Here is a 12,609-nt window from a genome sequence, read left to right on the forward strand (position 1 = left end):
GTCTGAGTGAGATGTTGGTGTCCACAACTTGAATGCACATGAGTGTGTCTAGGGCATCTCTACCATTAAAAAGCCCCCCACCTGATTCTGCTTGCAGTAGAGAAATGGGGCTGCTGAACACTTTTCCCAACTTCAAAAGCTCAGTCCCTCCGTTGGGGCGGGGCGGGGGGGGGGGGAGCGGTGCGGCAGAGGGTGCAATGACTAACTTTGTATTCAATGCGTCTTATGTGAGTAGGCAAGACTGACCCTGCTGCCAGGCTGCTGAGGCTGGAGAAGGAGACAGAACTCTCCTTCCATTAAGTTTGACCCATGGACCCTGATGCTTGCACACAGGCCTGAGGTCTTAAAGCCTAGCAGAGAATTTCCAAGTTCAGACTTTGGAAGAAAAAATAGGATGTATGGCCATTCAGCAGGTGTTTAAAATGGCTGCCATTCTCTTGGTGGAGGTAGGTAGAGAAGCAGGACCTGTGGGAACGGAGTGTGTAATACAACACAAAGGCTCAAAAGAGAAATGATTCACAAGACCTGGGAGTGGAATCATGCCAGTCTCGTGTGCTGAAGACACTTCTGTGTGAGCCACCTGCCCTTTCCAATCCAAACCCAGAATCCCCCAAAGGCCCTGTCATAAACGGAGAGAATCAGCTCTGAAGTCTCACTGTCTTGAAACACTGGGGGAGCTGTCTCTCACTTCTTTCAGCTTACACCCCTTTCAGCTGAGAAATACACAGAAATGTAGCTTATTTCACTTTTTAAAAAGAGAAAAGGCCTATCACTGGGGAATACGATCTGTCCACTTAAGAATGGACAATGTCCATTCTTGAGAATTCTGAAAATGTAAACATGTCTTTAAACACAAACAAAAAAACCCCAATCTACAAGAAAGAAAACCTGAGCTACCAAATTAATTTCAGACAAACATAGAATACTTGCTTCTCTACTCAGTGAGGTAGATAGCAACAGTTTCCCAGGTAGTGATTCCTGAATAGTAAATAAATTCATATAAGCATAAAACATTCAAAGTAAATGACTTGGCAAAATGAACTGAAAAAGATACTCTCACACACACAAAGAACCTAATTAGCATTCACTAGTAAGTGACCACTAGCAAAATCTGCTCTGTCTTCTTTGGCCTACAGAAAGTCTGGCTCTCCATCCTCTCTTCTGGGATTAAAACCAAATGGACCACAAATGAAGATTTGGTCTCTGGAAGACATTCCACCTGTATTTCACCAGCACTAAATTTACGGCTAGTTTTTAAAATAAAATACCATTTATAATACTCAGGGAGAGAGTGCACTTGCACTTGAAGCACAAACAACTGAAACAAATTTGTAAACACAAGACAATCTGGAAAAGGAAACAAATACCTAAGGAAGACTTCCTTCCGAAGAAATTCTTCTAATCGAGGTCCACTTCTTCCCAGAGGGTCATCAGGAACCATAAATATGTCCCCCACAAAGGTATACTGGAGCAATCTACAACAGGGAGAATAATTACAGTGTGGGAGAAAAAAGTAAATTAAAAGACTGCTTAACCGAATCCATCTGCAACGCAAGAGAGCCCGGTTCAATTCCTGAGTCGGGAAGACCCCTAGAGAAGGGATAGGCTGCCCATCCCTTCTTGGGGTGTTCTTCTATCAGTATTCCCTTCTGTCAGTATTCTTGGGCTTCCCTTGTGGCTCAGCTAGTGAAGCATCTGCCTGCAACGTGGGAGACCTGGGTTTGATCCCTGGGCTGGGAAGATCCCCTGGAGAAGGGAAAAGCTACCCGCTCCAGTATTCTGGCCTGGAGAATTCCATGGACTGTATATGTATAGTGCATGGGGTCACAAAGAGCTGGACGTGACTGAGACTTTCACTTAACCACTAAAGCAAAGAAAACCAAACACACCCCAGTGAAACCACTTTCTCTTTTGGATACAAATACAACAGAGTAAGAAACTTTTACCTACTGGCCCTCTTATTTCTTACCAAGACTTTCAGATTTTTATCTGGGCTTGGGAAGCAGCTTCTTTTCCTAATATAATGTTCAATATAACTTTGAAAAACAAGATGGAAAGACTGTCACCTTAGGATACAATGGGTGCTCAACAAAGGTTTAATTTTTCAATAAATGAGCTCATGAGCAAACCTACTGATGTTCTTTTAAAAAAGGGAATTAGTGTATGAAGAAATACTGAAGGTCAGTTGAATATGATTTATCAAGTCTAGAAAAATGTTTTAAAAAAAGTCCAAATGCCTGATTTGCTGCCTGGATCTTGGTTTCTGCCTTGCTTTATGACTTCTGAAGGCAATGGGTTGGTGTGTGACTGATTCTTCACTGCACTTAAACCTTCTATGCATACACAGATGAGTGTCTGATAAATACTGACAATGAGCTCAGGGCACAAATCCAACAGAAACATGTGCTAGAAGATTAATGGCTTGTTAACTGTACCCAGAAGGTCAAAGACCAATTCTCACTTCAGCTATCACCAAAGTTTCTTAACAGCATATGGGTCAAATGCATATAGTAACTAACTTTCACCTGGGTATCATATTCTAAAACCCTCTAATGATTCAAAAAACATAAATATCAGACAAGAGGCAACCATGAAACCCCCTAGACAGGTAAGTATGTAGTTACACTGGTTATATACCAGTTATACACAATCTCAAGGTATGTCTTTTAGATTTCCGGCATTTATGACTCATCCCTGGCACTACCATAAGACTACTGGTTTTTGGTAAGTACTTGTCAGATGATGCTTGTTTACAGAAAGTCCTGGAAGCCTGTGCTCACTGATCTTAATGTAGCTGAACACACTCAGGGTGTCATCACAAACAGAAAACTTTGTTATTTTGGATATTCAATGTGCTTTCAATTCAGATGACTAAACTTTGATGGTAAAATGCTCAAGAAAAGTATCAGATATTAAAAACTAGAAATATTCTTTCCTTTCCCCAAAGTGAAAACCCAGTCAGCATACTGATTTTGGGACTATCCTCTTGCTGAAATCACAGCTGTTATCAAACTTAGCCTTCATATTTCACTGTTGAGTAAAGCCTGGGGGAGGCCCAATGACTTGCTCAAGTGTCCCTCGGCATCAGGCCATGGTCAAACTAGGTAGTCATTTCTGCTCCATCACACAGTTAAAAGAGCTAACTGGACCACAAAGATACGCCTCTTGCCAGGGGACACTGGTCTACAGAAGACACCTGTGGGCACCAGAGCACGTTCACACATCACTTGCTGGTGTTGCTGCTCTGTGCTCAGTCCTCCCGCTTCCTGACAGGGGCCAGCTACCCTGTGGATTGGAAGCACAGTCTTATGATACCTTTGGTCTCCTGAACTGCTTCCAAGGTGGACAAAAAACAAACAGTAAACAACAAAAAACATCTCTGACCAAAGACAAAGAAAAAAGTATTACCTTTTTGTAATTATTTCTCTCCAGGAGACTGACTCGGTCACAAATTCTCTGAAGTTATCATTTGTTACAATTATGCCACCAGTTTTGTCCGCTAAGTGTAGTAGAAACCTATGGTAATATAAGAGTGGTTAAAACAGGCAAGCAGGCAGCCCTGGTTCAGAGTAGCTTTACTATAAAAAACAAAAGCATTTCCTCTTCACAGAAAAATAAAACAATTTAACCAAGGCTGGGATGCAGAAAAGTTAAGCCCCTGTCAAGTGAACATCAACTTGAAATACTGAACACCTGAAATTACTAGAATGATTATAAATGAAGGCCTGGTTTTCATAAAATCTTTTTAAAAAATAATCTTAAGCATAATTTATACATTTTTCTAGACAAGTTGTATTATCAGTAGAGTGGTAATATGATAATGCATGAGGACTAGAGAAGGAATGAATCAGAATTGATGCCTGTGAAATCACTATTCAGTTTTCAGTTGCTAAGCTATGGTACTTTGGTTCTAAGATTAGCCTTGCCACAGTCAGCCTTCCATTTTTTTTTTTTTTAGCCTAATGCACATTTTCTGCCCTGACTTAAGAAGAGATGTCCAGAACTGCCATTAGGTTTAGTCCAAGTTATAGATCCATGCAAATGCAAATTATGAGAAGATATATGGTGATCATATGGGCTTCCCTGGTGGCTCAGAGGTTAAAGCGTCTACCTGCAATGTGGGAGACCTGGGTTTGATCCCTGGGTTGGGAAGATCCCCTGGAGAAGGAAATGGCAACCCATTCCAGTATGCCTTCCTGGAGAAGCCCATGGACGGAGGAACTTGGTGGGCTACAGTCCACGGGGTCGCAAAGAGTCAGACACGACTGAGTGACTTCACTTTCACTTTTCACTTTCATATGGTGATCAAAAAGTGTAACAAGTAAACATTACAGAGAATTCTATTTCATTATTCGAGATTATTCATGTTCAAACCCTCTCAATGAGAGATCTGTGAGGACAATATGAGTTTCATCCCCTAGTCAGGATGACCACATTTGTCTGAGGCAATGCAGATAATGAAACAATAAAATAAGTGAAATCACTGAATTAAAGGTGCAAAACAACTGCTTTTATTATCAGTAGGGGGTACTTAAAAGGAGATCAAAAAAGCCTCATTAGTTTCAGAAATCTTAGGAACCTTGATAAGTAAATATGATTTAGCATGAGTATCTTAAATTATTTCTAATTGGCACGAACAGTGAGGAGTAATGTTTGTCCACAAGTATTAACGAAAATAGGCAGTAAAGCTTCTGGGCGTGTACTGTGAATTAGGACACATGTTCACATCCGCTAAAAACCCAGAGAGCCATATAAATTAAGTGAAAACATAGTTGACATACTTGTGTATGCATTCAAATTCTGTAGGTGTGAGAAGGAAGCTGCTGCGTTAAAACCATCTGAAGGCGCTTCGTGAGCCTGGCAGTCCAACCTGCCTTTTCATGTGAGCTCTCCAGGGTCCCTGCTCAGAATCTCTGGAGCAAGGGTAGTCCCTCCACCCCAATCTCCCAATACTTTCTCACCTACGCCCCTACCCCCAGGTGCTTCCTCCTGCATTCTTTCATGCCATCTCGGATTCTCCCCAGATCTGCTCTCTCATACCAGCCTGGTGAAGGGCAAGGGGTTGTCAGTGAGGAGGCCCTTTGGACCTTTTGCTGAATGTCTGTTCACTCCAAGTTCTCTTCCCCTGCCAAGCTCCTCTTTTCATCTCTCACCCATCTGACCATCATTCACTACCTTGGGTTACAAGCTAAGCACTGTCTTCAACGTGAGGGAGCACTGTGGTAGAACAATGAGGCAAAAGCACCAGGGAGCTGTAAGTGCTGGAGGTCAGATGGAAAAAGGGTGAGGGCAGGAGAGTAAAGAGCAGGAGGCCAGCACTTCAGTTCCCAGACACTCGTCTCAGCACCTGCTCTCTGAGCAGTGTACCAACCTAAGAAACGCAGCTTATTCCTTTAACATGAGGAGCAGCTGAGACCATCTTCTATTATATGGAAGAAATACTGAGGGCTCAGGCATCACAATGACAGACTAAGTCACCAGCCAGATATAACCAGGAGGAGACAGAGGAAGTGTAAAAAGCACTCTTGAGGCTGCCACACTAAGACAAGACAAACATTACTTCTAGGAAGTATTTAAAAAGACTACAACTCAATATGGGCTTTTTACTTACAGATTCTCAGCCATGTTTTATTAAAAAAGTTTTTTAACTCAATAGCTTCTTTGGTAATGTCTCTGAGTGTATTAGTATAACCTTAAAGACTATGAATGTTAAAATTCTCAAACTCGGGTCAAGCATGTCCTTTTAAGAGGTAGATTCAGGTGCCTGATGAACTGTCTGGTGGAGCAGGTGGCTGGCTCCTCACCACCCCACACCCACTTTAGAAAGGAAAACAGCCTTTCATACCTGTCATCATGAGAAGCAATTCTTTCTCCAAAGACCATCCGTGCAGGAGTTAAAGATAATATTCCAAGCTCCTGGAGCTGGGTTAAGAAGTGCTGTTCTGTTTATGGAATAAGTTGAATACACATTCAGAAAAAGGCTATCTACCCAGATGTTTGAATAAATGAAAGCATCCCAAATGTTTCACTTGGAGACTTGTGGGTAACTTTTTTTCTATTGACTCACAAAGATTGCATTTTATGAACTTACTGGGAAGGGGGGAAAATCAAGGAAGACATATTCCAAAACAAATGTAATGTAAAAATTGACTTTAGCTATTTTTTAAACTTAAAAATGTTCAACTTATCTGCTTTGTAAGAAGAATAAACCATAAACCTATACATAAAGGATCTTACTATTAAGAACTTTTTCTCCGCTACATTACAAGCAACAGAGGACAAAGAGAGTGAGGGCCAAGTCCCTGAGAGAGGGCAGGGGTTGGAATAGAAGAGGGATGCCAGAGAGGCAGACAGACTGTTCTGTCCTGATCACAAGAAAGGTCTGCTTGGTCCCTATTCCAAGAGTCTGTCAAATCTCCCTCTGATTGCTACCCTATCTAATCTCTTCTCTGTTATTGGTACAAATATTTACTGATTTTCATGGGAGTGGGTCATGACAGAGAATAAAAGAGGGCCAAAGCCACAAACGAGTAATAGGCAAAATAGCAGCTACAGGCTCAGGGTCTGAGATTCCCACTACTGCATTCCCTGCGATGGTACTCACCACTGACTTAGGCTGAAATGTCCTAACACAGTGCTTTATGGCTCTAGAAATGCAAGCACATAAGGCTTACAAGACTCTTTCAGGGATCCTACTGCAAAATGACTGAAATGAGTAGTTCTGCCTCATTCTCAAGGACCCTCTGCTAGGACAAATACACTTCCCCTGAGGAGGGAAGTTGGGATACCTGGGAAGTGTCCTTTTACCATTTCTACCTCAACAGCGACTAAGTTGTATTACTTCCTGCTGAATGTGCTGGGTGGGTCCTGTTCTCACCCTTCCTCCTCCCAGTCTACCTTTATTTCCAGGTAGTCTGATGCATCAAGCTGCTTGGCACAGCCCTTTCACCAATCTTCCTATTAAGACCCAAGAAAAGAAAAACCTTAACTTTCTCTGGATATTTCAGGATCCACAATAAGTTCAAATCTTTCGTGTGTGGCCTGCAGGTCAGCCATGCAGTACCACACAGTGAACATAAATGACTTATATTAAGCTATTAAACAAACTGTTAAAAAGACATCCTATGGGAGGGTTCCAAATTTATCAAATGATCATTTTCAAAAATACTATTTAAAGAGGAAGAAACCTAGCCTCGTAGAAAGACATATTTAATCAACTTTTTAGAAAGTCAAAGAAAATTTTTGTGATATATAATGAAGACTAACATAACTTTTTATATAAACATCTATTAAACTTTCCATCCCTCCCCCAAGTATGTCTTATGCTATAAAACTCTCTTCAACTGATTTTTTTTTTAAACTGGATGCAACAAATTTAGTTTTGTTTTTAAAGCTGCTGCCTATGGCACATGGCACTATTCTAAGTAGTGTGTGTTGCAATTAAGAGCCAACTGATTACCTAATTATTAGTAACCTGGAAAAATCAGTTTGTCTCACCTGTGACATTAGGATCCCGCCTTGTTCTCCACTGTGGAACAAATACAGTGATGTTTCTGTTGCCGAGCTTCCAAAAGTATTCAACCGCAATTGCAATTCCACGACAAGAAAAGAACTTTTTCAGACCATGGCTATATGAAAATAAGTAAAATTTATTTCAGTTGAAAGCATGTTTAAAGCATGTTAAGTTTTACCAGGATAAAGTGAAAAAGTAAAATCTACAAACAACAAAAACAATTAGGACAATATTTCCTTTAATAGTTTGCTGCTTTGCAAAGCCAAGAGAAACTACGACAGGAGATGTGACTCAATAGCTTTGTGACTTCGGTTTTATTTTATTTAGTTGATTTGAGTGTGCTTCTGTGGTAGAGGGCAGTTTGAGCTTCGGGGCTATACTTGTTTACTACACCTTTTATGTTTGGTTTTAGATGAAGAGCCCATTCTAGAGAGTCCTAGTCCACTGGCCTCCAAGAATCTTTGATGAATGTTAGAAGGAATTTGTGGCCGCAGCAGAAGCAGCTATGATCAGAACGATTCCATGACATGTTCTCACCACCACAGCTTCCAGGGGTTTCAAATACATCTGCCTCCATCCAGGAGGGCTGCATCCCCTCTCTGGACAACTGGGAAGCCAACTCAGTTTACAGCTTCCAGGAAACGAGCTGATGGCAAGGCTCACATGGAACTACCTGGGGGCCATGGCACGTGATTCTCGTGACGGAAGCAGACAGCAAGGGGAAAGTAATTAAATAAGGGACAGTACTGAACATGAGTGAGAGCCAGACATGCCGCACCACACAACTGCCAACTCTAAGAGAGGGGCTGGAGCTACGTTCCATGTTTACCAGAACATGGTGGCCAGATCGGGCCCTTACTTTGTAACTCATGGTACAGAGGATTAAAAACTGTTTCCCCACCCCAAAACCAATTTCAAAACAAATGAAGAAAAATATTTTAAAATTATTCTCCAGCAGTTAAGGAAAAGCAGAGGTTTTAACCCTTTCAACTAGCCCCAGCGGTATGGTCCCCAGCTAAATCTACGTTTTCATGGAGCAAGAATGGGCTGGACCTGTAACAAGCATCTAACATCCAGAAGAGTGGCTCAGAAATGCCTCCTTTTAGAGGCTAAAACCCACTCTTCTCAGTCAATCATAAATCAGACTCCACAGGCATCAGCTCCACTCCAGAAAATGTACACAAGTAAACAAACCCATTCTTGATGAAATAACTTAGCAGTGGCTTGTTTATCTAAAAGCGTTTAAATATGGCAGGAATGTAGCAATATGACACTTGTTACTGGAAAATCGGCTTGAGGCAGGTAGTTTTTGTACAGAGGGTCTTAGTCTTGAGAGACATGCACTAAAAAAGCTTATTAAGTGCCTTCTTAGCTAATTCATCAGACACAAATGTATATGAACTCTTTTTCCTCTTTTCCTTAAATGTTTCTGTTGACAGCAACAGCAGAAACTAAGTGGAAATAAAGTCTCAGTCCATTCCTTTGGGTCCTGGTGGTTCAGATGGTAAAGAATCTACCTGCAATGCAAGAGACCTGGGTTTAATCCCTGGGACAGGAAGATCCCTGGAGAAGGGATAGCTGTCACTCCAGGATTCTTGCATGGAGAATTTCATGGACAGAGGAGTCTGGTGGGCTACAATCCACAGGGTCACGACGAGTTAGACATGATCAAGCGACTAAAGCTTTTCAAGAAAAGGAGGGAAATGACAGTAGATAAAATTCTACTGCCCTGGAACGCCTCCCAAGCTTAGAGGGGGAAAGTGGAATTTCTAGAAACATTAGCACGAAAACAAAATTCCAGGGGCTTCCCTGGTGGCTAAGTGGTAAAGAATCCACCTGACGAAGCAGAAGACACGGGTTTGATCACTGGTCTGGGAAGATCCCACAAGCCTAGGGGCAACTAGGCTCTTGACCCTGTGCTCTAGAGCCTGGAAGCCGCAACTACTGAGCCCACGTGCCAAAACTGTTGAAGCCTGTGTGCTCGAGAGCCTGTGCTCTACGCAACAAGAAAAGCTACCATGACGAGAAGCCTGCACACTGCAACTAGAGAGCAGCCCCTGCTGTCCACAGCTAGAGAAAAGCCTGCGCAGCAAAGCCTATCAGCACAGATTAAAAAATAAATGAAAAAAAAAAATTCAAAGGGTTAGTTATCCTCAGTGATTAGAGCAAAACATTTTTAATACCCTGAAAAATTTCTAGAGCTGATTCAGGAATAAATAGCAGTTCAAACTTCTGGTAAAGAACATATGGACTAATTCAGAAGACAAAACAACAGAAATAAAATCAAGTAGAGCCAAATTATTGAATTTAAAATAATAAGGTCCCACTTTTATTTTCATATTATAATCAAGCAAAAAATGTGCTGTCTCCTAGCCTCTCTGTAATCACAGAAAAGCAACTTGCTGACAGGTAAACACAGACCAAATGTCTTTTTTGACTCAGAGACAAAGGGTACACATATAATAATACTTCTCTACCCTGGTGAAGGCCAAAGCTCTAGGGCTCCCAGATGCAAATAGAGAATTAACAGATATTAAGCCTGAGAAGCCAGATGTGCAGGCTCTCAAGGGAGATTTAAACTTCTGTTTCCATATACTTGGAGACAAGTTACACCATTGTGTTGTTTTCCTCTTCTGTATTGTAGCAGACACTCAACTAGAAAGAAAAGGATTCAAAGCAGAGAGGAGATGGGTGATAAATACCTGATAAAACAGATTAAAATGCAGGGCCATCACAGAACCAGGCAGGGCAGTGTGCGGAAACAGAGAAAAACCCTTTCTGAGTTACCCAGGAAAGAGGAATTCTTTTCTGTAGCCTCCATTTAATAACAAGAGCCATGGAACCCTGATATATGACTACCATGAAAAAATGGTTACAATATATAGGCAAGTGAACGGACAAACCTCATCTACATGGAAAATGATCTATTCAGATAAGTCAGGTGCTCTTTGCTGAAGTTTCAGACTGACAGAGACCAAATGTTATCTGGCCACTGCGGTGATGTCTAGCCATACACCACATACAATTTCCATTTACTCATCGTTTGACTCATTCACGGTGACAAAGGGGAAAAACCAAGTAGAGATATGCATAATCAGCAGCATTAAATGGGGTATTTCGGAATTTCTCACGGTGTGTTAGAAACTGCAGACATCACACTGGCCTGGCAAATAAATGAGGCTTTGCAGAAACCCAGGGATGAGTGGGCTTGAGTGGCTTTAAGAAAGGGTTCAAACCTATTGCTCAAATACTCAAGTTTCCTTTTTAACTACTTCCCCAACTAGCTGGGTCAAGCTAGTGAGGTTTACTCAGCAGTGCTTAAGCAACTCAGGAGTAATGTATCCAATGGCTCTAAGGTCTAAAAATTTAATCTCAACTTCTGTGGGAAGAGGTGGGGTGTACGATGGCTCTGGAGAACTGTATCATGGGTCAAAATTTTGTAGCTGCATAATCTTGGACAAGACTTTCAAGCCATTTCATGTTATGTATATTATAGATAATTTTTACCTCACAAAACTGGTGTAAAGGTTATGTTTTCAAAGATAAAGTCAGTACCTGATATATAACAAGTGTTTCTGTTTTAAGATTCCAAATATTTGTTGAAATGTAATCCAAATTGATTTACTACAGCAACTGGAAGACCAAGCTATAAATAGGTGGTGAAAAGTCATTTAAATAATCCTAATCTTCATTAAGTCTTTAATTCATTCAACACATTGTCACCGAGTGGTTACTATGTGCCAGGCACCATGGACCTTGGGGATAGTTCAGTGAGCTGAATACACATGAATCACTTTTATGGAATTTATAGTCTGTAATTCCCATTTAAACTGAAGCAGCTGATTTAGAATGATAATTTTTTTTCTGACTCAAAAAAATTGAGGTGAAATTCACACAATGTAAAATAATCATTTTAAAGTGAATTTAGTATATTCACAATGTTGTGTAACCATTTGTATCTTGTTCCAAAACATTTCCATCACTCCAAAAAAAACCCCTGTACCCATTAAACAGTTTCTTCCCAGAATAAGAGTTAATTTTAATTACTGACATTTTGAGATCAATCTCCATCAAATTAAGTATAAGTCTGTCTGCCTAGGATAATATATCCTTTGTAAAAGAGTTGCTTTTAATTGAGACATCTATGAATTCAAAGTAAATTAAAATCCTCTCAATCAGCCTGTAGTTTCCCTTAGTGCACTAATCCAGTGGTTTTCAAAAGAAATGGCACTGTACTGAACGAGGTTAGGAATTATGTAACAGTGTTTTGGGGTGTCACAATGGCTTGGGGGCATTATGGGCAAAGTAGGAGGGACCAGATATGCAAAAACATCCTGTTCTGTACAGCCAGTGTGACTATAAATTTCAACAGTAACTCCTCTGAGAAGTACACTAGTTACTACAAAAAGGCTTTTTAAAAGTATCATTATCATTGTTCATTCTATCTTAATTTGCATTTCTTAGTCTTTGAACACCAATTTGGGAAATCTCTCCACATACAGAAAAATGAAAAAGGATTAATATTACTCATAATCGTGACCTAAATTTTATATCATCATTAGGCTCAAGAAATTGTAACAATGAGGAACTGCTGTAGGGCTTGGGCTGTGAGTAATTGAAATTGTACTTTACATTTTTACTTAGATAATGCCATACAGTTGTGGGCCATTTGCTGGGTTCCCCCCAAAAGAACTGCCAAAGACAAAGTGAAATGACAATAAACAGCATTATTTGGAAATGAAGACAACCAGATTACATATTTTTACTGCCTATATTCACTTTTACATGTGAAGTGCTGGCATTTTCTTTTCTTATTTTTGAAAGCAAAGAACAGCACCATTCAAAAAATAAAAATCAAGAGAATCTTTATATTTAAAAAATAGATACTAAAATATTAAAATATTTATAGATGGAAATGAGATATCTGAAAATTCCTTCAAAATGGGTGAAAGGCAGCAGGTGGGGCACAGATGAAACAAAGTGAAAGGACAGAACGAGACAGGCCTGAGCTGATAATCACTGAAGCTAGGAGACGGCACACGCAAATCTCAAATGAATGTGAATTCCAACATGTGTGGAATTCATCATATCATCTT

At 40.5% G+C, this 12,609-nt stretch overlaps 1 protein-coding gene across 2 annotated transcripts in view; it reads right to left on the reverse strand.

The window, feature by feature from the left end:
- N4BP1 (NEDD4 binding protein 1) overlaps nucleotides 1-12,609 on the reverse strand; it is a 63,155-nt gene that overhangs the window by 11,278 nt on the left and 39,268 nt on the right. For both annotated transcript variants that reach the window (XM_061387114.1, XM_061387113.1), the window contains 4 exons: nucleotides 7,498-7,628; nucleotides 5,846-5,942; nucleotides 3,409-3,516; nucleotides 1,368-1,475 (listed from right to left, as the gene is read on the reverse strand). In XM_061387114.1, the coding sequence (XP_061243098.1) occupies nucleotides 1,368-1,475; nucleotides 3,409-3,516; nucleotides 5,846-5,942; nucleotides 7,498-7,628 (444 nt within the window). The remainder of the gene's footprint in view (nucleotides 1-1,367; nucleotides 1,476-3,408; nucleotides 3,517-5,845; nucleotides 5,943-7,497; nucleotides 7,629-12,609) is intronic.

Source organism: Bos javanicus, chromosome 18, assembly GCF_032452875.1.
Source record: "Bos javanicus breed banteng chromosome 18, ARS-OSU_banteng_1.0, whole genome shotgun sequence".
Lineage (NCBI taxonomy): Eukaryota > Metazoa > Chordata > Mammalia > Artiodactyla > Bovidae > Bos > Bos javanicus.